Source organism: Suncus etruscus, chromosome 7 (assembly GCF_024139225.1).
Source record: "Suncus etruscus isolate mSunEtr1 chromosome 7, mSunEtr1.pri.cur, whole genome shotgun sequence".
Taxonomy (NCBI): Eukaryota; Metazoa; Chordata; class Mammalia; order Eulipotyphla; family Soricidae; genus Suncus; species Suncus etruscus.
This window is the reverse complement of record NC_064854.1, coordinates 57342751-57368663: the sequence shown is the minus strand read 5'-3', so window position 1 is coordinate 57368663 and position 25913 is coordinate 57342751. Positions and strand designations below refer to the sequence as shown.

General features: G+C 46.0%; 3 protein-coding genes and 1 non-coding gene across 4 annotated transcripts in view; 2 read left to right on the top strand and 2 right to left on the bottom strand.

Annotated features, from left to right (window-relative positions):
- On the top strand, positions 1 to 7212 carry CACYBP (calcyclin binding protein). Its single transcript, XM_049776597.1, has 6 exons — positions 1 to 130; positions 3092 to 3305; positions 4837 to 4933; positions 5130 to 5229; positions 5731 to 5828; positions 6792 to 7212. The coding sequence occupies exons 1-6, from the start codon at positions 110 to 112 to the stop codon at positions 6946 to 6948; spliced, it is 687 nt and encodes a 228-aa protein (XP_049632554.1). The 5' UTR covers positions 1 to 109; the 3' UTR covers positions 6949 to 7212.
- Positions 7213 to 10648: 3436 nt separating this feature from the next.
- Positions 10649 to 17814, bottom strand: MRPS14 (mitochondrial ribosomal protein S14). The gene is made up of 3 exons (XM_049776628.1): positions 17708 to 17814; positions 15586 to 15744; positions 10649 to 11087 (listed from the first exon to the last, which is right to left on the bottom strand). The coding sequence occupies exons 1-3, from the start codon at positions 17750 to 17752 to the stop codon at positions 10905 to 10907; spliced, it is 387 nt and encodes a 128-aa protein (XP_049632585.1). The 5' UTR covers positions 17753 to 17814; the 3' UTR covers positions 10649 to 10904.
- LOC126014630 (small nucleolar RNA SNORA5) lies at positions 13628 to 13762 on the bottom strand. Its single transcript, XR_007497641.1, has one exon. It is a non-coding gene; the product is annotated as a small nucleolar RNA SNORA5 (small nucleolar RNA).
- The window catches only part of TNN (tenascin N), a 55086-nt gene continuing 46937 nt past the window's right edge, over positions 17765 to 25913 (top strand). Inside the window, exon 1 of the mRNA XM_049777587.1 lies at positions 17765 to 17834. Within this exon, the coding sequence (XP_049633544.1) occupies positions 17765 to 17834 (70 nt within the window). The remainder of the gene's footprint in view (positions 17835 to 25913) is intronic.

Below are 25913 nucleotides of genomic sequence, written 5' to 3'. Positions count from 1 at the left end.
TCGTCGGCTCGCTCGCGAAGGTTCCAGACGCGCCTCGTGCGTTCGGCGGCGCGGCTCTTCCTGCCCTCCCGGCGCGGCTGCACTGCAGCGCGCAGGTGCCCGGCCGACCATGGCTTCCGCCCTGGAAGAGGTAAGCGGAGCCCGCGCGCGCCCCGGGCCGGGAGAGGCTGGATCGCTCTGCGTGTGGCGGCTGCGGGCCTGGTCCCGGGCCTCATGCAGGAAGGAGCAGGCCTCGGCTCGGGACGCGGCCCAGGGACCCCTGATCGAGCCCCTCTCCCCGCATTGTGCAGAGCGAGTGGGGAAGCGGGTCGTGATCCGGGATGAGGCCCAAGTAGATGCTGAGCCCTGGAGGGGTCCCTGCAGACTCGCGGGGTTCGTGCACTCGGGGCCTGCCGGGCTTCAGGGTTGTGTTTTTTTGCGGGGGGGTCACATACTCTTGACTCTACACTCAAATAAATCGCTCCTGGCAGGCTCCGGGGACCATATGGGATGCCGGGATTCGAACCATCGACCTTCTGCATGCAAGGCAAATGCCCTACCTCCGTGCTATCTCCCCGGCCCCTGCTTCAGGGTATTTTTTGGGCTTGTTGGGTTCTTAGGGCACCCCCGGCGGTGCTCAGGGATGATTGCACTTGGGGTTCGCTCCTGGCAGTGCTCGGCCGCGCGCAAGGTCAGCGCCCTCCCCGCTGTGCTCTCTTGATCGCTCTTCTGGGCTTCCCCACCGGGCCTAGAACCTGAGCAGCCGAGCCCAAGTCAGGCGGAGACGGTGGTACTGCACGGTGACCTGCCCCTCCAGGCATCTGGGTTCACTTGGAAGCTGGAAGCATCCCGCAGGATTCGGACACGAGCCCGCACCGCCAGCTCCCGACCCCGAAGAAACATCACGACTCCTCGCACAGGACCCCGCAGCTCGCCCTGCCCTGCATCTGCCCGTCGTGGGCTTTGCCAGACACATCCCCGTCACCTATGGGGCACCATCTTTGGGGGTCATCGAGAACCCCTTCTGATCTTGTCTCTTCCCTGAGCCCCTTTTCTCCAGCAGTGCGACACCCCCCCCACGCCCCAAGAGATGCCCGTGATCTTAATCTATGGTCTCTTGGACTATCCTGGGGATCTGCCATTCATTGAGGCACAGGCAGAAGGATTTTATCAGGCTCAGTAATACTCCACCGATAGCCTGCACTTCATTCGGCGTGATTTGTGGGTTGGGAAGCCAGGGGGTGCAAAGGAGAGTGAGTAGTTAGTTGCCCACGACTTTTCCCAGTTTTGAGACTTTGGGGAAGGGGTGCTTGGGACAGTGTGGGAAGTGAGAAAATGAACAAGATGGCTGCACCATGGCCCGTCAGTTCCTGCACAGCTGTGTGGTCAGGAAGTGTGGATGATGTTTTTGTGGCTTAGCTACTGTCTCCCCAAAGACTGACTGGCCACCTCAGATGCCATTTCTTGGGCTCGGTGCGGTTTGTCCCTAACATTCTTGGAGAAATTTTGTGGTTCTCCCATTTTGATGTACTTTGGCTTTCCCAGAAAAGACTTTGAAGATAAAAATTAAACTGTGTCCGGGTGGCAATAAAAGGGCAATTCTATTTTGCACAAGGAAAACAAGTGAAGTTGGGGTGATGCCAGGAGAGACTGTCTAAGTATGAGGCTAAGAGAAGGGAGAGGGACCATGGGGGAGAATTGATGCAGCAGAAGTAAGGCGAGTGATTTGCAGGTGGCTGGCCTGGGTTCCATCTCCTGCAGTCCTTGTGGTCCCCAGAAGCCCTACCGGGCTTGATGTGGTCCCTGAACATAGAATCAGGAGTAAGTCACAGCTCTTGGGGCCCCAAAACAAAACCAAACATGGAGACACACCTTCCTTGCTCACCTATCCCTGGCTTGACCACATGATCCTCCAAACAAGCAGCTTCCTGGTTCTCTCTACAGGGCCTGACTGCACAGCATCCTCTGGCACTAGCACTGAGCCATCCAATCCATTTGGCTGATTGCTCAGCAAAGCTGGAAAGAAACTCCCCCCAAACTAATATAGTATGGGAGGTCGTAACCCTGATTCAAATCGTGGATACCAAAGACAGTACTGGAGCACCACCATAGGACTGTCGGGAAAGCACTAATTTAATTACTCCTTTCAGTAGTACCAAAAGAAAAAAAAAAACTGCCCCTCTGGGAGGAGCTGAATTTAGGACTCTACACTTTAATTTTTATTTTATCATGTTGATTAGTTGGTCAATACAGTTTTCTGAAGCCATTGTAAAAATAAGCGATTTGAACTCTAAATCATTTTGGTTGTGGGCTTGTAAGGGAATAGGTGATTTTTGGTTTAAAATTGGAGTTTTTGAGGCCGGAGAGAAAGCATGGAGGTAGCGGGTTTGCCTCGCGTGCAGGACAGTGGTTCGAATCCGGGCATCTCATATGGTCCCCCTAGCCTGCCGGGGCAATTTCTGAGCATAGAGCCAGGAGTAACCCTTGAGCGCTGCCGGGTGTGACCCTCCCCAAAAATTGGAGTTTTGGGGGGCCGGAAAGATAGCATGGAGGGTAGGATGTTTGCCTTGCATGCAGAAGAACGATAGTTCGAACCCTGGCATCCCATATGGTCCCCCGAGTCTACCACGAGCGAGGAGTGATCGATCCCCTGAGCGCTGCTAGATGTGACCCCCCCCCCAAAAAAAAACAAAACAAAAAACACTGGGAGTTTTGGGGGCTGGGGTGATATGATAACACAGTGGTAGAGCTTTTGCCCTGCATGTGGCCTACCCAGGACAGACCCAGGTTCGATCCCTGGCATCCCATATGGTCCCCTGAGCCTGCCAGGAGCGGTTTCAGATCACAGCCATGGGTAAACGCTGAGCACCGCTGGGTGTAGGCACCCTCAAAATGGGGAGTTTTTTTCTTGTTTTTTGATATTTTTTAACTGCTAATAAAGTCTTTCAAACTGTACTTTGGATATTACTGTACAGTTATCAGACATTTGTAGATTGTGTTTCTTTTGCAATGCTAGGGATCAAATCCAGGTCCCATCTAATAATCTGAAGTAATTTGATGCAGTATCAAAAATACCAGTTACTTACGATAGGCAACATATCTTTTAATACAGCTACAGAAAGATCTAGAGGAGGTGAAGGAACTGATGGGAAAGACCACTAGAAAGAGAGTCCGAGATTCCCTTACAGCTGAAAAGGCTAAGATCGAAACAGAAATCAAGAACAAGACACAGCAGTCCCAGAAGAAGCCAGAAGGGGACAATGGAAAGCCGGCTGCTCTGGTGGCCCCCATGACAACAGGCTACACTGTGAAGATTTGTAATTATGGTACGACCTGACCTCTGACACTCAAAAAGTATTCTGCGTTTGCTGTTAGTCCTTAAAGAGGAATGCTAGGTACATTCTAGAGCCTATTTACAAAATGAACAGCAGTCGGGATTGATGCCTGCTCTGGTTTCTTGGGACATAGCCAGCTCAGGCTGCAGAAGGACAGGTTGAAACCCTGTGTCTGCACCCCTGCTGTACTCAGACCTGCTGGTGCACAGACAGGGTGTGGCTGGACTAGCCTTTCTTATCTCAGAGGCACTGGCTCTCCTTGGATAGGGCAGTCTCATTTTCCTATGCCCACACTGTCCAGCACATTGTGAATTACTGAATAATTCACTGCACTGCTATTTCTAAGTAATTCAGGACTACAGCTGGAGGGGAAAATAGTCAGGGCAGATTGGAGGCACCCATGGTGCAGTGAGGACAGCTGGGACTACGTGCTCAGAGGCCGCTGCTTGGGCAGTCACTGCTCATACTGGGAACTTGTCACAATGGGCAGCATTGTGCGCTTAGATAAGAAACTGGTCCTGAGAGCTAATTTTTAGGGAGGAATTTATTGTGGAGGAAGCATAGAGGGAATGGGGAGGAATGAAGTGCTCCTGGCTTTTTGGATTAACAACTACATTTTAGGGAGCCAGAGAGATAAGGGTTTGCCTTGCATGCGGCCAACCTAGGGATCAGAGTTTGATTTCCGGCATCCCATATGGTTCCCCTCTGCCCCCCAGCCTGCCAAAGGCGATTTCTTAGCACAGAGCCAGGGGTAACTCCTGAGCCCCACCCGGTGTGGCTCCAAAAACAAACAAACTCCCAACTACATTTTAATTCTATAGGCCCAAGTGAGTAACATAAGTATATGTTTTTATTGTATTTTATGCCTGAGGCTACTGATGGCAATGCTTGGTGTAGTATGTCTTTTGTGTGACAATTTATACGAGGTTTTGGATATATATATGAAATAACATTTAGTAGATATGGTTGGTATGTTTATAGCATTAGCAGATTTGGGTAAAAAATTGAATTTGGGGGGCTGAAGAGAGTATAGCAGTTAAGGCACTTTTTTGCATGTGGTTGAACTGGGTTTGATCCCCAGCACCCTATATAGTCCCCAAGCCCTGCCCAGGAGTAAGCCCATAGCACTCCAAAAGAAAAAACAACAAACTTTGTCAGGGCAGAAACTGAAAGGGCTAGGATTGCATTTTTGGTGCCGCTTAGAGGAGGAGGAAACGTTACAGATTAGACTGATTAAATGAAGAATTATTAAAATCAGAACTAGAAAAATAATTTTCATGGAAGCAGGAAGTAAGCTACTCAGAGAATGCTGTTAATGATTATATATCTTGTTCTACAGAATAAAAAGAACATGTGTCAGGAAGCCAAGAGTTGAATCGGCTCTGCTCTGACCTAGAAGCTCAAGTGGGTGATAGAATCTGCCAAGACAGTCTGCATCCAGACAGTAGATTTTTGTTTCCTTTCTGTTTTACTGGGTTTTCACTTTACTTTTCTTGCCTGTTTGTGTTTCTGCTCTTCCTAGGATGGGATCAGTCGGATAAGTTTGTGAAGATCTACGTCACCCTGACTGGAGTGCACCAAGTGCCCCCTGAGAACGTGCAGGTCCACTTCACAGAGAGGTGAGTCCCCAGAATATGGGGACAGAGCTCGGGACTTTGGCATTGACCTATTTTGTGCTTCGTGGTAGTGTCTGAGCTTTTTTCATTCAAAAGTGGTTTGTCTGAAGGGGGGAGTTAGATGAACCGAAACAGGCTTCCCCCAAGAACCGCTTATTGTTCACGGTTCCAAAATCAATGCTTCGTGGTTGTGTTACAGGTCATTTGATCTTTTGGTAAAGAACCTAAATGGGAAGAATCACTCCATGATCGTGAATAATCTCTTGAAACCCATCTCTGTAGAAGGCAGTTCCAAAAAAGTAAGTATGCTTTTCGCTCTCTCATATTGTAAAACCTTGAAATTAGAGGAACGAACGTGGTCTGTTCTAGGTTAGCGCGTGCAAAGCAAATGCCCTACTGCTTGTGTCACCACTCCGGCCTCCTGGTAGCACTTTTAACACAGAACCATCTATGTTCCTCTTTTTTTTTCTTGTTTGTTTTTTGGGGGTCACACCCGGCAGCGCTCAGGGGATACTCCTGGCTCCAGAAATTGCTCCTGGCAGGCACAGGGGACCATATGGGATGCCGGGATTCGAACCAATGACATTCTGCATGAAAGGCAAACGTCTTACCTCCATGCTATCTCTCCGGCCCCTATGGTTCCTCTTTTGATTTTTCTCCTTTAGAAGGGTTGGGACTTGGATAATTCATAAAAGAATTACTGGTGCTAGAAGAGGTTTTTGACAAGTTGGGCCAGTAATTGTTTCCTCAAGTACTTGTTCTTAAGCTACAATTTTAAAGTTTTTCCCCTTTTCTTCCAGGTGAAGACAGATACAGTTCTTATCATGTGTAGAAAAAAGGCTGAAAACACACGATGGGAGTACCTGACTCAGGTTGAGAAAGACTGCAAAGAGAAAGAGTATGTCTGCTTTTCTTAAATCTTTCTTTGCTGGGATCAAAGTTTTTCATTGTTTATTCTGTATACAGGTTGTATTGCCTGACTGAAAATTCCTGTTTCCCATCTGATCTCTAGTTATTTATTTTTTGTTTTGAGCCACGCTCAGGTGTTACTTGGCTCTACGCTCAGAAATTGCTCTTGGCAGGCTCAGGGGAATGCCGGGAATCAAACCCAGGTCCAACCTGGGTTGGCCATGTGCAAGGCAAACACCTTACTTTTGTGCTCTCTCTCCAGCCCCCTATTTATTTTATTTTTGATTTTATGCTCACACCTAACTTCTGGCTCTTCACTTGGGAATCACTTCCTGGTAGTGCTCCGGGCACCCTATGATATGCTGGGGGTAAAACACGTCAGCCGGGCAACTCAAGTGCCCTACCCATAGTGCTATCACTGTGACCCCTGTATCTGATCTGTTTAACTGTCAAAACTTAATTGAAGGGGAGGAGTGGATCAGGTTATTTTTTAAATATGTTTTATGGCCCTGGTCCTCTTCCTGTATTATTTCCTTAATCCTGGGCCCAGGTAGTAGTAGGTCCTATGCTGTTTCCAGCAAAGCCAGTACCCACCTCTATGGATTTGATTTCTACAGAGGATTCTGTCAGGTAGTGAATTTCACCACAACAGGTGTCAAATTTGAAGTATTTTTATTAACTTTTGTTTTAGTTTTTTGGGCCAAACCTGGGTTGGCTGTGTACAAGGCAAAAAAAAAAAAAAAAAAGAAGAGGTGGTTTAGAAAAGTAAATGGAATTGCCTGGTACCCTCATAGTTCTGAGTGGCTGCTCTTTGTTTCATCAAATGTATGCTGGTATATGTGGATGGATTTGTCATTCTTTATGTAGATAATCTATTTTTAAACTTACAAGTTATATGTATATGTCTTATATATCTCATTTACTGAAAGAACTTGTATTGACTCTTTAACAGAAAGCCGTCTTATGACGCTGAGACAGATCCTAGTGAGGGATTGATGAATGTTCTGAAGAAAATTTATGAAGATGGAGATGATGATATGAAGCGAACCATTAACAAAGCCTGGGTAGAATCGAGAGAGAAGCAAGCCAAAGGAGACACAGAATTTTGAGGCTTCAAAGTCCAAATTTGGAAAAATGTTGTACTGATATTTCCAGTAAGGAAATGTTGCTGAGCTGCACCAACATATTTGTCAACAGTTTACAGTCTTCTAAGTAAAAACAAATTCTTCTTTTCCTACTTAAGAGTTTATTTAAATAAGCTTATTAAATACTTCCTCCGTAGGTGGTTTCCATGGTGTATTAGTTTTGTTCGAGGAAGGATAATACTGCATTCTCATGGGAAATGTAAATAAACAAGCCTTGCCTAATGAAAATGCCACTTTGTGTATTTTGTTTGTTTTTTTTGGGTCACACCCAGTGGTGCTCAGGGGTTACTCCTGGCTCTGTGCTCAGAAAATGCTCCCATCAGGCACAGGGAACCATATGGGAGGCCGAGATTCGAACCACTGTCCGTCCAGAATCAGCTGTGTGCAAGGCAAATGCCCTACTGCTGTGCTATCTCTCTGGCCCCACACTTTGTGTTTTTTTGCCAATTCACTGGAATGGCATACAGAACCAGGATGCCAGTTTACTCACCAGTAGCATCAGAAAGGCTACTTGAGTTTTCCCAGATTTTATTCCAGCTTTCTAGCTTGCTTAAACCCCAGGCTCACCCTCAGATCCCCCTCAACAGTGGGAGTGGGGCTGGAAATTCCAAATCCCCAATCTGAAGGTTGGTTTTCTTGGCAACTAGTCTTGATCCTCAGGTGCTTTCCAAAGGGATTTATTTTATTTCCTTAATATATAACAAGGTACCTTTGGGGCTCGAGCAAACAACAGTGGGGAGGGAGTTTGCATATGATCAGCCCAGGTTCAGTCCCCAGAACCCCATATGATCCCTGCCAGGGTGCAGAGCTAGGAATAAGCCCTGAACATAGCTGGGTGTGGCCTAAAAAATGAAAAGTAAAAGGCACCTTTATTATTCTCAGCTGAGGGGATTTCAAGGTATTTGAAAGCTGTGAGCTAGAAATATGGATAAGCACATTCATATATATGAAATTCATAATTATGTAACTTTTGGTAATATATTTTCTATCAATCACATCACAGTACTATTTCAAGAAAACTTTTCCTCTGGATTTTCAGGGACGTAAATGTAAAACTTAATTTTGGGGCCAGAGAGGTGGCGCAAGCAGTAGAGTATTTGCCTTGCACGCACTAACCTAGAGTGGACTTTGGTTTGGTGCCCCCCCCCCCCCCGCAAGCTAGGAGCGATTTCTGAGCACGTATGGGTATGGCCCCAAAACCAAAATAACACCCTTAATTTTAAATTTCACCTAAAGGTTCTTGAAGATGAAACAAGAAAACGCTTGGTCTTTTGTTCAAAGAAATTGCCCACCAATTAGCTAAACTTTCCAAAGCAGTTTCTCTGATAATAAACTAAATATAAGGGTAGGGGCCAGAGATAGCATGGAGGTAGGGCATTTGCCCTACATGCAGGACTGTGGTTTGAATCCCGGCATCCCATATGGTTCCCTGAGCCTGCCAGGAGTGATTTCTGAGCATAGAGCCAGGAGTAACTCCTGAGCGCTGCCGAGTATGACCCAAAATCCAAAAATAAATAAATAAATAAAAGGGTAGCATTGCAGTTACTTTTGGCCAGAGATTAGCAATTTGTAAACTAGTCAGGTTAACTATAATATTACTAAATGATGTCCTGAAAAAAATAAAAAGCAGAAAATAAATTTTTTTCTTTGGTTTCGGGGCCACACCCAGCGGTGCTCCGGAGATACTCCTGGCTCTGTGCTCAGAGATCATTCCTGGTGGTCCTTGGGTACCATATGGGATGCCAAGAATGGACCCATGATTGGCCACATGCAAGGCAAATGCCCTACTGCCATGGGTGGCTTGAGGCTAGGCGAGAGTAGCTGGACACATGAACAGTAGTGGGGTCCTCGAGAGTGGGCACAGGAGTCAGTGGATTGTGACTAGACCTCACCAAGAGAGGAGGTTGGATTTAGCCTGTTTATTCACTCAAAGAGCAGGGTTTTTATGCATCAGCAAGTCATTCTGAGTTAGCAAGGAAGAAGGGGTGACCAATAGTTTACATAGCAGGAAAACATGGCTTCTGTGAGGTATAATCATCAAATTATTCTTTAGAATTGACACCCTCTTTAATACAATGATTACGATATTTATTGATCTTTTACCAGAGACCTCACTTATTTATGGCCTAGGATTTAACATCCTAATTTCCCAAAGTCAGCTAAGACTACTGAATCAGCTTTGTGTCTTGAATGCCCAGTTGCTGTTTTCCAGGGGGTAATTTGTGTGGCTAAACTGCATGCCTAAATTGGGTTTTGTTTTGATGTTAATATTATCTTTAAAACTCAAGTGGCGGGGCCGGAGAGATAGCATGGAGGTAAGGCGTTTGCCTTTCATGCAGGAGGTCATCGGTTCGAATCCCGGGCCCCATATGGTCCCCTGTGCCTGCCAGGAGCAATTTCTGAGCCTGGAGCCAGGAATAACCCCTGAGCACTGCCAGGTGTGACCCAAAAACCAAAAACCAAAAAAAAAAAAAAAACAAAAAAACAAAAAAAAAAACTCAAGTGGCCTTGACTCGGGGCTGGATGCTCTGATTCTTAAGTAATTTTCACATTTTGTTTTTTTAAGTTTTTGGGCCACACCCAGCGGCAGTCAGGTTACTCCTGGCTCTGCACATGCAAGTCGCTCCTGGCAGGCTCAGGGGACCATATAGGATGCTGAGGATCAAATCCAGGTCTCTCCGCAGACATCCACATGCAAGACAAGTACCCTACTGCTATGCTATCATTCTGGCTCTGATTTTCACTTTTTTTGGTTTTTGGGTCACACCCGGCGGTGCTCAGGGTTTACTCCTGGCAGGCATGAAGGACCATATGGAACGCCAGGTTAGATTCACTGTTCGTCCTAGATTGGCTGCTTGCAAGGCAAATGCCCTGCCGCTGTGCTATCTCTCTGGCCCCTGATTTTCACATTATCTCCTATAGCATTTCTATACTGATCAGGAAGGCCTGGAATAATCAAGCATTAGCACGTTTACTTGGTCACTAGGAAACAGTTTTGATTTTATTGTTTTTGTTTTTTGGGCTATACCCAGTGACGCTCAGGTTACTCCTGGCTATGTGTTCAGAAATCATTCCTGGCTCCAGGGACCATACTGGACGCAAGGGATTGAACCCAGGTCATCCAAGGCAAACACCCTACTGATGTGCTACTGCTCTGGCCCCAACAGATTTGATTTACAGAAGTCTTAGTTGTCTTTAGAGGGACTCAGAGAGATGTCCTTAGGATACTAGTAAAACTATGTCTCAAATGAGAGAGACCTCTGTTAATCTCTCCTTTACCCTAAGCATGTCATGGCAGTTGTGGGTACAGGCAATCAAAAGCTTTTTTTGAGCCTAGTGCCTTCCCTTAGCCATGGGCTCCAGGCTAGGGTTCCTTATACAGAGGTTGTGACACCCTACTTGTACTATTGCTCTGGTCCATATATTTTTCTTTCTTTTTGTTTATGGGCCACACCTGGTGATGCTCAGGGGGCTACTCCTGGTTCTACACTTGGGGATCACACTTGACAGTGCTGGGGGGATGCAAGGAATCAAACCTGGGTTGACTATGAACAAGACTACCCACTGTACAATCTCTCCAGCCCCCAAATATAAAAACCTTTAGATGTTGCTAAAAGATAAAATGGAGGGGAAAAAATAAAAATAAGAGGCATACGAAAGCACATTTTTCACAGGGAAAAACAAAACAAACTTTATTATTATTATACCTTTTCACATCCTGCACAGGAAACAGTATGTTCAATCTGTTAAATCCAAGAGAAAAATATCCCCTTGGCCAGTTTCAAAATACCTTCATTGGAAATGGCCTCACAGCAGGCTAATCAAATCCCAACACTGGATTCCTTGAAAGTTTGCATCTCTTAAGACAGTCTGTCTCAGCAGCACGGGCCTCACCAGTAGCTTCAGAGGTTCAGGTCCCATCACCACATGGCCCGCTGGACGCCAGACATCTGACCATGGTCTGCCAAATGGCGGAAGACAATGCGACTGAGACGCCAGCGCCGCTTCACCCCACGGGGCCGGGACGTCATGACACAGCGGTTCCTAATGCGGACAGGGCAGCTGTCCCGAGGAAGGGCCGCTATTTCGTCATCAGCCACCTCCTAAGGGGAATGAACGAGGTTAGCCCAAAGATCAGGGAATTTTCTTTATTCTAGTTGGTTCTAAGTCAGAGGTGAGAGAGAGGTACAGGATTGGATTCACATCTTTGTTTTGGGCTACACCAAGAGGTGCTCAGGGATTACTCCTGGCAGGCTTGGGGAACCAAATGTGGTGTTGGGTAGAGAACCTGCGTCAGCCATGTGCAAGGCAAATGCCCTCAGGCCCCTGGCTTCACTTCTGTAGTGAACTTGAACCTCTACCCTGAAGCGCAAAAACTAGAGCAAAAGAAATGTCTGGCATGCAGACAAGGTGGGTGTCGGGGGTCCCTCCTGGATGGGGTCCCAAGCTTTCCCCGCCCTTCCCCCAGCACTAGGCTGGGAAGGGCACAGGGTGGAGGGCAGGCAGATCCTGGCTTCCGGCTCTATCGATCCTTTCTTGGTCTGGAGGCTAGCTCTAGCTGGCATGGGTTTGGGGAAACCCCAAGTGGAAGGCCTTTTCCCTAACTTGGGTGCGCTGGGAGCCTTGATAGGCCCCCAGCCATCCCCTCTTCTGCCCTCAGCCTCCAGGCCTTCCCTGGGTTCCAGCTCAGGTGGCCAGAAATGATGGGTAATTTGGGGTGTGCTGAGATTTGCTCAGTTGCACTATTTGTCACTGGCAATTTCTGACCAGTCTACATGTGGAAAACCGCGCGGGGGCGCACTTCATGTGTTAAGAGTATTCTTTATCCTTATGTTATGTTTTGCATATCCAGAATGTCCATTTTGTATTCTGCCCTTTCCCACACCCCTACAAAGCTCATTTTTACTCCTTAACTCTCTCACACCCCCCAACATCACTAACCCACATTACTCTTTTTTAACTTCAGTACTGCACAATCCTAATCACAGACCAAAGCCGTGCATTGTGTGTAAAACTCCCAACTATTTCAAAAGACATAAAATGGACACATATTTCTTTGAATATTTTATGTGTATTTTCTTTAACACTATAACTCTAAATATTCTTTTACTGTGACGATTCTACCCACTTTTTATCTTGTCTTCTCTTTGTGAGCTGTTCAATAAGGAATTTTGGTGGAAGAGTCCCTCAGTTTAATGCTTATAATTGAACCATGTCATGGGGATTGTTGGACTTGTTCTTATGGCCCCCATATGCGCCGATAATGCCACGTGGCATTGTTCCTTGTTTGCATAGGCAAATTAAAATGGGAAAATACTATACATATAAGTTCTTATCTAATAGAGATTGGAACACACAAATCTTGTAGTGCAATGGGACCTTACACCCTGAACATTGATATAATGACCTGGCACAGGCCTCAGAAGAATGGGCCTCCTCCATTCACCCCTGAACCAGGGAAGCTATCTACAAAACATCCACGGCTTTTTATAACAACACCTGGAAGCAATCCTCTGCCAGGGAAGACCCTACCATGGCTCTGACATCGACCTGCTCAAAAGAGACTTCCCTTAACACTAAGAAGACTTGACAACAACAACGACCTGCTTACAGGACAGGGTTCTCTGCATTGCCCTTTAATTGTGAGGTGAAACGAGGGGATGCTCTGCACCATCCTGACTGCAATGTAGGATATGCAGATTCCAGGATCTTTAATACAGAAACATGATACCAACAACAAAGACTGTGTGAAAAATAAAAGTGTATTGGCATTACTGACAATGATCTGGATTGGACAAACTAGTTTGCCTGGAGCCTAGAATTGATCTTATGCTAGGAAACTTCAGGGGTAGGGTCTCCTTGTATTTAGGCCAAGGCTTTTCCTTTCCATGTCCCTCATATTTTGGTGGGCCTATGCAAACAATAATTGCCACTCTAATACCGTTTTTTACTGTGCTCCTTTGATGCTAATCCTTAAGAAAAACAACCCACTTAAACTTTTGAGGTTAACTTAAACTAATATGCATGTGCATGGAAATGTAAAAAAGTACTTTGCCTTCAATGTTTAAGGAGTTACATAAGTTTTATGTCTTTAGATTGCTTTGTGTGATGCTAAGAAATATTATGTACCACAATCTGGGGACTTGAGGGACAAAGTAATTGTACATGGGTTCTATTTTATTTTTCTTAATGTTCTTTGGCTGAAAATTCAAAGTTAAGATATCAGCAATGGGACTAATGAGAATTCTGTTTATGGGTGATTGTCCTTCCACTGTAACTTTACCTTGTCCTCTTTCTTTGCATCTTTGTTCTCATAATTAAAAATAAATAAATTAATTTAAAAAAAAGAAATGTCTGGCATGCTCCCAAGGGAATTATTTTTATAACTTTGTGTGTAATGAGTTCATTCTATAAATAATTAAAATACAGAATTTGCGGGCCCGGAGAGATAGCACAGCGGTGCTTGCCTTGCAAGCAGCCGATCCTGAACCTAAGGTGGTTGGTTCAAATCCCGGTGTCCTTTATGGTCCCCCGTGCCTGCCAGGAGCTATTTCTGAGCAGACAGCCCTGAGCACTGCCGGGTGTGACCCAAAAACCAAAAAAAAAACAAACCAGAATTTGCTTCAGTTGACTTCCTATTGCTTAATGTCTGTAACCAAATTTATCCCTTAGTCCCAGAGAAGGGGATCAGGGCCCATGGGTCACAGTGTCACTGTCACAGTCTACTGGGCATGTGTCTGCCATGGGTATGGTAGGCACTGAATTTGACATAGCTTCGGTCCCTATGTGACCATAAACAAACATATAACTGAAGCTTCACAGAGGTACACAAGGATGGAGAAGCTACAAGTGTTAAAACTCAGTAAAATTTCACAGAACACTGCTGTGTTATCAATTAGGTTAAGAAGCAGAATATCAGGCAGCAATTGATGTTCTTGTTGAACTGTCACACCCTCAAAAGTGAGTATTACCCCAAGTGACCTATCAGGGCTCCCCAAACCACAATGCTGGGGAGGCCCAATGGAAAAAAAATCAACCAAGAAAAAACAGAAAACCTGAATATCAACTGCATATACCAAAACTGAAGTAGTCATCAAAAATTTACACCCAAAACAAATGGGTGTTTGGTACTAGATTAAAGAAAATCCTAAAAGCATTAAGAAAAATGCAAAGAGACACACATATCAAGTGAGTCCCCATATGAGTTAACAGAAACTCTATAGGCCAGCAAGTAAAAAGTACAGGATCTTGGGGTTCAGTAATCCAATCAGGATTGACATTCAAATTGGGGAAAATATAAAGATAGCAAAAAAGTGAACCAAAGTGGAAGATCACATCAGCCCAGAGGTGGAGCAAAGGAACCTAGAAAAGCAGGCTAACACTGACCCTTGAGAGGACTAGTTTGGGCTGTGATAGCCACCAGTGGAGTTCCTCTATGCCTTTAGAGTTAAAAGACTGAGATGAGGGACCAGAACAATAAAACAACAGGGAGTGTGTTTACCTTGCAGGTGGCCAACCAAGGCTTGATCCCTGGCACCCAATAGGGTTCCCTGAGCCTGCCAGGAGTGAAAACTGAGTGCAAGCAAGGAGTAACCCTTGAACACCACTAAAAATAGAGTGAGACTTATATGTGGTATTTAGAATAACTGCATGAAGAAATGCAATGGTTTAAATGGGAGTTGTCTCAAACACCCTTGGCCCCAGAGTATGGCAAGGAGAAGGAAAGAAATTGAATGGAGGAGGAGCATTGGTGGTGTTAAAAAAAGGACAGAACTAAATATCAAAGACAAAGGCAACAATGGAACAAAGGAAGAGACCCAAATTTTAACCATCTAAGCTTCAAATGGGCCTGTTATACTGGCAGACTAGGGAACCAGATGGTAGTGGTGATTGTGGGGTGTAATGAGATGCACTTTGAAAACATTGGTGGAGGGAGGTGGACATTGGTGGTTAGATTGGCCCTGCTTCATTGTATACCTGAAACCCAACTATGAAGGACTTTGTAAATCACAATGGTTTCAATGGAATAAGATAAAATAAAAACAAAAGCAAATAAACAAACAAAAAGAAGTGAGAGAGATGCTGGGTCCAAACACCAGCCTATTTTCCGTGCAAGTTCACCTTGCCAATGCAATGGTCAAAAGGGAACTCGGAGCAAATCCTGGCTTGGGGGACCATATGGGATGCCAGGAATTGAATTCAGGTCTGTCCTGGGTCAGCTGTGTGCAAGGCAAATGCCCTACTGTGTGCTATCACTCTGGCCCTAGCAAAAGGTTCTTTTTTTTTTGGTTTTTGGGTCACACCCGGCAGTGCTCAGGGGTAACTCCTGGCTCTATGCTCAGAAATAGCCCCTGGCCGGCACAGGGGACCATTTGGGATGTCGGGATTCGAACCACCGTCCTTCTGCATGAAAGGCAAATGCCTTACCTCCATGCTATCTCTCCGGCCCCGCAAAGGGTTCTTTCTAATCATGAACTTGCCAAAACCACTTTCAAGGGAAACAGTCTATGCAGACTAGAAGTATATGATCTCATTCTCCAGAAATTAAGAACCGAACCAGAAGAAATGTGACCTGAGAAGATCAGATGTCAACGCACTGACCTGAAGGTCCTTGGGTAAAATGGTATTTTTGCGAATGGAATTGATCCGCAGCCTCTCGTCAGCGTAGTCAAATGCCATTTTTCGTCTTTTGACGTCTCGTAACATTTTCCAGTCCACATAGTAACTTCGAACTTGTCCTGGAGTCGATGCTGGAACCACCTAAAGAGACACCAGAAGCAGTACAGTCAGGCTTTGTCAGTGTTCTCAGTGCTGTGATGCTCTTGCTGTTAATATTTAGAATTTTTCAAAAAAACTATTTATTGATTTGTCTTTGGGCCACATCCGGCAGTGCTCAGGGACCACTCCTGTCTCTGCACTCAGAAATTGCCCCGGCACGCTGGGGGGCCATATGGGATGCCAGCAAGGCAAACGCCCTACAGCTGTGCTATCTCTCCAGCCTCTAGGATTTTTTTTTTTTAAGTAACTTGGGAGAGCTGGAGATATGGTATGGGATTAAAGCCAAACCAATTCCATTTTGACCATATGGTCCCATAGTGCTGCCAAGTATAACCCTGGAAGTCCCTGAGCACCAGAGTGTGGCCCTGGAGGTCATGGGCATTGCAGAGGTAGTTCCATAGGTGTAGGACCTGAGCAGCACCGAATCCTTGGGTCCTCACAGTGAACCTCTAACTCAGGTGGTTGAGAATCACTGAGAAGGGTCCAACACCTCATGAACACCATCTAGACCCCCCTACCCCAATAATTTGGAATTATTTAAATACACTGCTATTAAATATGCTGAAAATTTTTTTTTAAATTTTCTGGGGCTGGCGAGGTGGTGCTAGAGTTAAGGTGTCTGCCTTGCAAGCACTAGCCAAGGAAAGGACCACGGTTCACTCCCCCAGCGTCCCATATGGTCCCTGAAAGCCAGGGGCAATTTCTGAGCACATAGCCAGGAGTAACCCCTGAGCATCAAATGGGTGTGGCCCAAAAAACCAAAAAAAAAAAAAAAAATTAAAAATTTCTATATACTGGCACCAGAGAGAGATAGTACAGGCCTTAAGGCACTTGCCTTGCAAGGGCAGACCCAGGTTCCATCCCTGGCATCACCTATAGGCAGGCCCCCAAGCACCACTTTGAGTGATCCCTGAACACAGAGTGATCAGTAAGCCCTCCTGTGATAGCATGTCTGGCAGTGCTTAGGGCTACTCTTGGATTTACCATTGCTCAAATTCCTTTCTTGCCTGAACCCTACCTAACATGCATGCAACCTAATGAAAGTGAAATTTATTATAATTGAGTATTCAGAAACTCGGGATTTATTTTTGGGAAAGGGTTGGAGGGAGAGCACATGAGCATTTCTTTGTGTGGTTAAAGCCTTTGGACAGATACACAGGAGCTTGGCAAGGTGGATACACTCAGTGGGTGATGACCCCCAGAGCAGGTTAGGAATGAGGCAGGAAGACACCTTTATGTTTATATATAAAAAGTTACCATTTAGGAGATGGAGAGACAGAACCAATAGGTAAAGTACTTGCACTCAGTTAACTCAGGTTTAACCCCAGCATGGCATAAATGTCCCCGTCCCTCCCACCCCAGTCCTACCAGGAGTGATCCCTAAGCACAGAGTAAGTAGTAATTTCTGATTACTTGTGGCCACTAAACAAAAAAATTATTTTTCTATACTTTGAGCCTAAGTAAAGGTCAAATCTCAGAAAATCTCAGATTGGAGCAATAATACCCTGGGTGGGACACTTGTCTTGCACACTGCCAGTCCTGGTTTGATTCCCAGTATTCCATATGATCCCCTGAATGCTCCAGGGGTAAGCCCTGAGGGGGGGGGGGGCTCAAAGTCCCTTTGTCTTCAGATATTTATTTGTGTCAGCTGCAGGGAAGGCGCCTCTACCAGCAGGAGCTCATGACAGACTCTCAAAGTCCATCCTGCACCAGCCATTGCTCCAATTCCTTTCCTCCGCGGGTTTCGCCTCTCCTTAAGCCCAAATCTATCTGCATCCTTCTATGACCTTCTGTCTCCGCTGACTCCCCACTTTCACCTGCAGCTCCAATCCCCACCTGAAGCAACAACGCTAGAAGAGGGGAAATGGGCAACAAGACCCTTGGGGGTTTTAGGGCTCCGGGGGGAGGAAAGGTAGAGGTGAGAGCGGGGGCTGGGAGGACTGACCTGGCGAAAGTTCCTAAGCAGCGAGCCCCACATGGAGGCGGCCATCTTGCTGCCCTGATGTCAAAGTCCTGCGACCGTAAGCGCATGCCCGCGAGCGAGAAGACGCGAAGGGCGGGGCCTGGCTGTCGTGGGCGGGGCCTGGGTTTGAAGGACAGAACTGAGGTGGGGCGGGGTCCGGGCCTCGGGGGCGGGGCTAGGGCGGGCTTTTGCCCCGTAAAGGAGGAGTAAAATGATTAGAGGTTTCCAGGTAATTAACGAGATTTGGGCCTAATAAAAAGCTTTGAAACCCAACTACAATCATGCTTGTAATCATGATACTTAAATATTTTATATAATAATAAAATAAAATAAAACAAAATTTTATATATTAAAAAATACAGGGGCCGGCGAGGTGGCGCTAGAGGTAAGGTGTCTGCCTTGCAAGCACTAGCCAAGGAAGGACCTCGGTTTGATCCCCCGGCGTCCCATATGGTCCCCCCAAGCCAGGGGCAATTTCTGAGCGCTTAGCCAGGAGTAACCCCTGAGCATCAAACGGGTGTGGTCCGAAAAAACAAAAACAAACAAACAAAAACAAACCTTGGTTCTCTTTGTGTTCTGCATCTTTGCTTTCCCTCTAATAAAATGGTCTTCACCTTTACATTTTTTTTTTTGTGTGTTTTTTTTGGGTCACACCCGGCAGTGCTCAGGGGTTATTTCTGGCTCCAGGCTCAGAAATTGCTCCTGGCAGGCACAGGGGACCATATGGGGCCCCGGGATTCGAACTGATGACCTCCTGCATGAAAGGCAAACGCCTTACCTCCATGCTATCTCTCCGGCCCCACCTTTACATTTTTCCTTCTACTCCTACTATCAATCAGTTCGTCGCCACCGAAATTTAATTCTTGCCCCTAAATTCCTCAGCCTACTCCTACACCTCCCATCAGCTTAGAAACCTAAGGATGTTGTACTTCCTGCCTTTCTGCCATCTCTCCTTAAGAGTCTTGAAATAATTCCCTTTTTGCAGACAATGAGGGTGATAAAGATGATAGCGATTATAAAGATAGTCCTTACTGTTAAGGTTTAAGTATATAAATATACAAGGTATATAGATGTATATACAAGTAGATATAAAGTTTAAGTATATATACAAGTTTTTGCATGTAAACTATATACATATAATTGCACATGCATTCATACACCTTTTAAGATACACACATACACATACACACAGAACTTTAGGTTAAAAGTGCTTAAAACAGGAGGACTGGAAAGATAGCACAGCAGGTAGAGCATTTGACTTGCACATGGCCTCTAGAAATACATATTATATATGAATTATAGAGTCCTGGATAGTTGTGGATGGTGGTGAGACCTTTTTCTGCCTGCCCGGGCCAAGCACCTGCAACCCCTTCCAACTTGTGGATCTGAAGGTTCAGCGTAGCCTCGAGGAAATAATCCACAGCAGTCAGATTTCAGGAGACATGAAGCTTTATTATTAATACACCCTAGCCACCTAAGCTAACCTTTTAAGCAGCCTCTCTCCAGCCACCCTGCATCTCAATCTTGCCTCCTGCAGCAGCTTCTTCCAGAATCTGTCCCTCAATCTCCTACTCCTGAGGCAACCCTTTTATTAGCAACCACAGATCCCACCCTGCTATGGGAGGGTCTTCCTCTTCAGGTGAGATAGGAGGAAGTTTGGGGAGGGGTTATAGTAGCCAAAGTGGGTTTGATCTCTGGCATCCTATATGGTCCCCAGAGCCTTCCAGAAAAATTTTTTGTTCAAAGAACCAAGAGTAATCCCTGAGCACAGCTAAATGTGGCCCCCAAACAAACAAAAAACCAAAAACAAATAAAAAGCTTACAATACTTTGGTTTGCCCCTTTAAGTGGATGTAAGACAAATTGAACCTTCCCTTCATTCCAAGCAGTTATGATAGCAGCGAATTGTTTATTAGTTTCTTTAATAAACAATTTATTGGGCCCGGAGAGATAGCACAGCGGCGTTTGCCTTGCAAGCAGCCCATCCAGGACCAAAGGTGGTTGGTTCGAATCCCGGTGTCCCATATGGTCCCCCGTGCCTGCCAGGAGCTATTTCTGAGCAGACAGCCAGGAGTAACTCCTGAGCAACGCTGGGTGTGGCCCAAAAACAAAACAAAACAAAAATTATTAAACAGCTAAGAAACAGGTAGGTAGCACCATTTGCAGCGAGAGCCCCGTGCATGTAGCACTGACCCACCCCACCAGTCCCCTGGAGAGAAATGTTCTCCAATCTAGTAATCTCCAAAGGATGAATCCCCAACCCTGCAGAAAAAGGGAGATGCGATGCAAAGCACATAGGGGCCTGGAGTTTGCTGGCATAGGCATTCGTGGTTCTTGACCCTCCTGGCCCGTTATAAGCCCAGAGTAGCATATCCTCTCTGAGTTTGAAGCATTGCCAAGAAAAAGCTTGAAGGTGGTCAGAAGCCTGTGTTCTCTCTGCCTCTGCACTGCCTGACTGGAACCATTAAGAAGCGGGGAGACTGAAGCAGGGACTTTCCCAAGGCTTGACTTTATCATAACTTGCTTTGCTGTACTCCCAGCTTTTTCATTCCCAGCCCTCACCCCTGCTGAGCGAAGAGATGTGATGTCAGTCTTGCATCTCCTGCTCCCCCCCATTAGTAAAAGAATGTGCTCTGATAAAATAACGTGCTTATGATAAGGCAAGGGCACAAGTTGTGTGTCCGGTCCCCAACATTTTTACGGGATTTGCCAAAGGTACCAACCTTTAGAAAAACAGGACATACCTAAAATAAAGTATGCTGCTCCACTTAAAGTTTATTTTAGGTAGCAAGCCCAGCTGGCATTGTCCTTTCCTGGAGTTACCCTCTTTGGCCAGCTTCAGCCACCTGTACCTCAAATAAACACTTGCCTCTTTCAATAAAATGGGACTGCTCTGACAGAATCGCCCCGCAGTGTCAGTGTACCTGTCTCTCACACTGCGGGAGGAACTTTCCATCCTTTCAGCCTCTGTTAAGAACAGCATCGCTGGAGAGAACTCTGAGCCCCCTGATTTCCTGATCCCCCCTTGCTGGCCAAGTTGGTGCCAGGACTCTCCAGGAAGGTAGCCTACATTGCTTGTCTGCTGGGGCCCACCTGGCAATAAAGGACAACCCGTGCCATGGGTTAGGGTAGAATCAGAAATTTCTGGAACAGGGCCAGAGGGATAGCACAGCTGTAAGGCATTTGCCTTACATCTGGCAGACCTGGGATGAACCCAGGTTCAATCCCGGCATCCCATTCCCGAGCTTGCCAGGGATGATTTCTGAGCGCAGAGCCAGGAGTAACCCCTGAGCAAAAAACAACAACAAAAATAATTTTCTGGAATAGTATCAAGTAGGCTGTACCTCTTCATTCTAGTGTGTGCAGCCTACCTTACCCCCCCCAACTGCACCCCACATGAGCACATTTGATGTGTGCGCTGTCGTCTGATGCCTCATTTCTATAAAGCTGGTCCTGAAAACATGCCTTGCACCGGATCCCTCAGAGCCCTCTGCACTTTTTCTCTTCCAAACCTAAATCATGAACCACTCGCTAAACAGATTCGTTCCTCCCTCACTAGCTCTTCCCTTCTCTACCCTGCCCATCATTCCACTTTCTGGGCCTGCATTGGAGAACTCCAGGTGCCTCCTAGAAGTAGAACTATTTGCTTGTGTTTTTCTTACTTGCTTTAGGCGTCACATCTGGTACTTCTTGGCTGGTTCTCCATGCAAGGTGTTGAGGATAGAACAAACCATATCTCTCCCCTGCAGAGCCTGACTCCAGACCTCAGAGTTATCTTCCATGCAATACGCTTGTTCTTTTGGGACCGACTACAATATGTTGTCCTCAAGTTTATTTCTATTTTGTATAAGTTGGTACGTTTGATGGTGGAATAATATTCCACTGTATAGGTAGCTGTCTCACTTTACATCTTCTGGCTATTGTGAATGATGCAACTGTGACAATGTGTATCTTATGAGGATTTCTGTCAACCTAACTGCTAGTAAAGTGACTTAATAAGTAATAAGATAATATTGAATTAAGTCCTCAGGTTCAACCACCGGAAAATAATTTACACACACGTATGGAGAGAAAGAAAAGGATTTTAAGGAGTTTCCCCACGTTTACCCTTTTTATTTTGTTGGTTTTTGGGTCATACCTGGCAGCACTCAGGGGTTACTCCTGGGGGAACCCAGGTCTGTCCCCGGTCGTCTGCATGCAAGGCAAATGCCCTATCACTATCGCACTGGCCCCATGCCACATTTACCCTTATCTCCTAGAAAGCTGCAGCTCCAAGCTGCCAGCTCCCAGGAGATCCAGAAAGGTAAGAAGGCTACTTCTTCTTCATCCATGTATTTAATCTGAGGGAATCATCATACCTGCAAGATGGGACCAGCTGGTCTCAACACCAATTCAAGGTGCTACATTCCAAATTGATTCCAACCAATGAGTAACAAGGCATGTACTGAGTGAGGTAGAAACGGATCAAGCCTGTAATCCCACAGGATAGGAAACCCAGAGATAAAGCAGGTGCCAATGAATATATGCTTTAATTAGATTTGCCTTGTCAAGATTTCTTGAAGATTTTGCCTGAAAGCACTGCAGTGGGTGAACATTCTAGGACTGGGAGATCTGTCATCATTCATTCTTCAAAGTATATACTGTGTCTAATATGCTTTGCTGTCATGTGTATCAGATGGGGTAATGGGAGAAAAAATACAACAACCCTGCTTTTCTAATAATGTTACATTGATTCCAAATTAAGTCCTACCATATCCACATTATAACGCTTTTGATTTTTTCTTCTGGTCTTGCCTTTTGGAGGCTTAAGCGGTACTTTTTGGGGTAGCTGAAAGAGCATTTATTTTGGAGTTGACGTTTTGAAATGTGATAAATGTGATGGTGATTGTTACTGTGGTTTTTTTTGTTGTTTGTTTGTTTTTTGGTATTTGGGTCACATCCAGCAGCGCTCAGGGGTTACTCCTGGCTCTATGCTCAGAAATCACTCCTGGTAGGCTTGGGGGACCATATGGGATGCCGGTCTTCTGAGTGCAAGGCAAATGCCCTGCCTCCATGCTATCTCTCCAGCCCTGATTGTTACTGTTGTGTTGATTCTCAGCCTAACCAGGATGGTTGTATAGAGGGATGACACTGAGATCCAGGGATATTTAGGGATGGCCACTCTCCCAGGGCTAGTCAGGGGCATAGCCTTTGTGCTCTTTGTACTCCTTGTGTCTACTCTTCGTCTCTTCAAAAGTGACCACTCTAGGACCAAAGTATGAATTAGCTTGTGCATTAATTTTATGCCACGTCAATCAATTCCTTGATGGACTTTAATAATAAATTCTAAAAACAGCTCTGTGTAAGTATAGATATAACTAAATATATCAATATATTCATATTTAAGAATGGGTGTGTGGGATGCCAGGGATCCAACCCAGGTAGGCTTGTGCAGGGCACACTCTACCCACTGTGGTATTACTCTGGCCCCAGAGTGTCCAAAATTTTTTGTTTGTTTGTTTTTGGGTCACACCTGGCTGCGCTCAGGGGTTACTCCTGGCTCTACGCTCAGAGATTGCTCCTGGCTGGCTCGTGGGACCATATGGGATGCTGGGATTCGAACCACTGTCCTTCTGCATGTAAGTCAAATGCCTTACCTCCATGCTATCTCTCCAGCCCGGGTGTCCAGTTTTTTTTACCTCCTCCCCTGAATGTCCTTATTTTTGTTCTGCTTTTGGGTCACACCCAGCAACGCTCAGGGGTAACTCCTGGCTCTGTGCTCAGAAATCGCTCCTGGCAGGCTCAGGGGACCATATGGTCCACCATCTGTCTGCATGCAAGGCAAATGCCCTACCACTATACTATCTCTCTGGCCCCATGGAGTGTTCAATTTTAAAAGACAAACTTCTCTTTGTTTCTTTAGGTCTTAAGTATTTTATCCAAAGTATGCGGTTGGGTGTGGGATGTGGTATGTGTGTTTTTCAAAAGATAGGTAAAAAGAGCATCTGGTCCTTGTTCTCTCTTAACCCTTGGGACAGGTGTGATGAAAAAACAGCAGTGGGGGGCCAGGAAAGTGGCGCTGTAGGTAAGGTGTCTGTCTGCCTTGCAAGTGCTAGCGTAGGACGGACTGCGGTTCGATCCCCCGGTGTCCTATATGGTCCCCCCAAGCCAGGGGCGATTTCTGAGCGCTTAGCCAGGAGTAACCCCTGAGCGTCAAACGGGTGTGGCCCAAACCCCCCCCCCAAAAAAAAGAAAGAAAGAAAGAAAAAGAAAAGAAAAAACAGCAGTGGGAAATGAAATCAGGGGTGTCTGTTTCATTCATGGTTGAGACTAAGTCTCTCTGTCTCTCTCTGTCTCTATCTCTCGCTCTGTCTCTCTGTCTCTCTTCCTCTCCCTCTCTTCTCTCCCTCTCTTCCTCTCCTCCCTCTCTCCCTCCTCTCCCTTACTCTTCCCTTCTCCCCCTCTCTCCCTCGGAAGCAGTTGTCATTTCTTTGGTATCTGATTTATACTTCAAGACAGGGTTGATTATTGCTGTGAGCTCTGATTCTTTGAGTGATTAAGTAGCAGTTCCTTTATATGACTTTGACACTAGTAAATGATGTGGAGCTTTGACTGCAACCACACCTAAGACTTTACACTTTACTTAGGTCTGTCCCCAGACCTAAAAATACTTCCTCAGCCCCTTCCTAGAACCTCCCCCCTCCTCCAACTCCTCCCATTCAGCCCTTCCCTGCAGCCCTTCCCAAGGGCTGATGTCCCAATGCAGCCTTTTGCATGTGGAGCTGGCTCTGCTGAACTCAGAAGTGATGGACATAGCGGCTTTGGGTAGTCGTGAGGGACACAGCCAGGAGGGGTACCACAGTAGAAGATAGTGGGAGTGGGGAGAAGGAGCCTGTGAAGAAAGGGAGAAAAGTACAGACAAACACGCATATTTTCACCCCGAATGTGCCGTGGCTATGCTCCTCCATAAGCGTATGTGTGTTTGTGTGTGTGTGTGTGTGTGTGTGTGTGTGTGTGTGTGTGTGTGTACACTTTGAGAGGGTTCCAGTGCCCTCTGCTTGCACAGAGCTGTGCTGTGTATGGACTTGAACACAAGAGGGCAGAGTCAGACCATATCTGAGCTCCACAGCTCCCTGCTCTCTGGATTTCCACACAGGGGCGTGGCTACAAAGTGGAAACACACTCATGCTCACATGCTTACAGGCACACACATACATCTAAGCATGCTCATATATGTGCACACTAATATTCACACACATGCTCATATCCATATATGCTCATATCCATTCATGTTCATAGACACACATGTTCACATACATCCATGCACCCTCATATAAACGCACACACATTCACACATGCTCACATTGTGCCAACTTAGATGTATGTGCACATGCTTACATACACAGCTGCCCCCTAGGAAGAAAGAGGTCAGACCACTTGAGCATTCTGTTTGCGAGTAGAGAGAGAGAGAAGACAGTGTGCCCAGGTCAAGACAAATATCCCATCCAGTTCTTATTGCTTGTACTCCCAGTTGTTGTTTCATTTCTCTGTTCCCGCATCCTTTTGAATTATTTTCCCCTCCTCCACCTTTTGCCTGAATTAGTATTCCCTGCATTACTATTATTATTTAATTTTGGTTTGGGGGCCATACCCAGTGGTGCTCAAGGGTTACTACTGGCTCTGCACTCAGAAATCACTCCATCGGTGCTTGGGGATGCTAAGATGCCAGGGATCAAACCCAGATCGGCCACGAGCAAGGCAAAAGCCCACCCCGCTGTACTATACTATGGCCCCAGCCCTCCCTTTTGTGTGTGTGTGTGGGGGGGGGGGAGAATCACACACTGGTGCTCAGGACTCACTCCCTTTGGGGCTTCAGGGGTCTTTTTTTTTTTTTTTTTTAAGTGAATCTGCCCCTGTTGAAGGGACTGAAATGAGTTTTTCTGAGGCTTGAAATACTCCTGCAGCTTGGGGGAGGAAACTGGAAAATGTACATTCAAAAGCCTTCATGGAAGACTTGGTTTGGGGGTGGGGAGTGGATTTAAAAAACAAACAATCCAAACACCTTTTTTTTTTTTCTCACCGTCTCCATCACAAAGATGGAGTCTAAATAAAGGCAGTGCTTTGGCATTTTGCACATTTTAAATTAGTCGTCTGGGATACGGTGCTTGATTTCCACTTCCCACCCTCAACTCCACACACATAAGAAACTT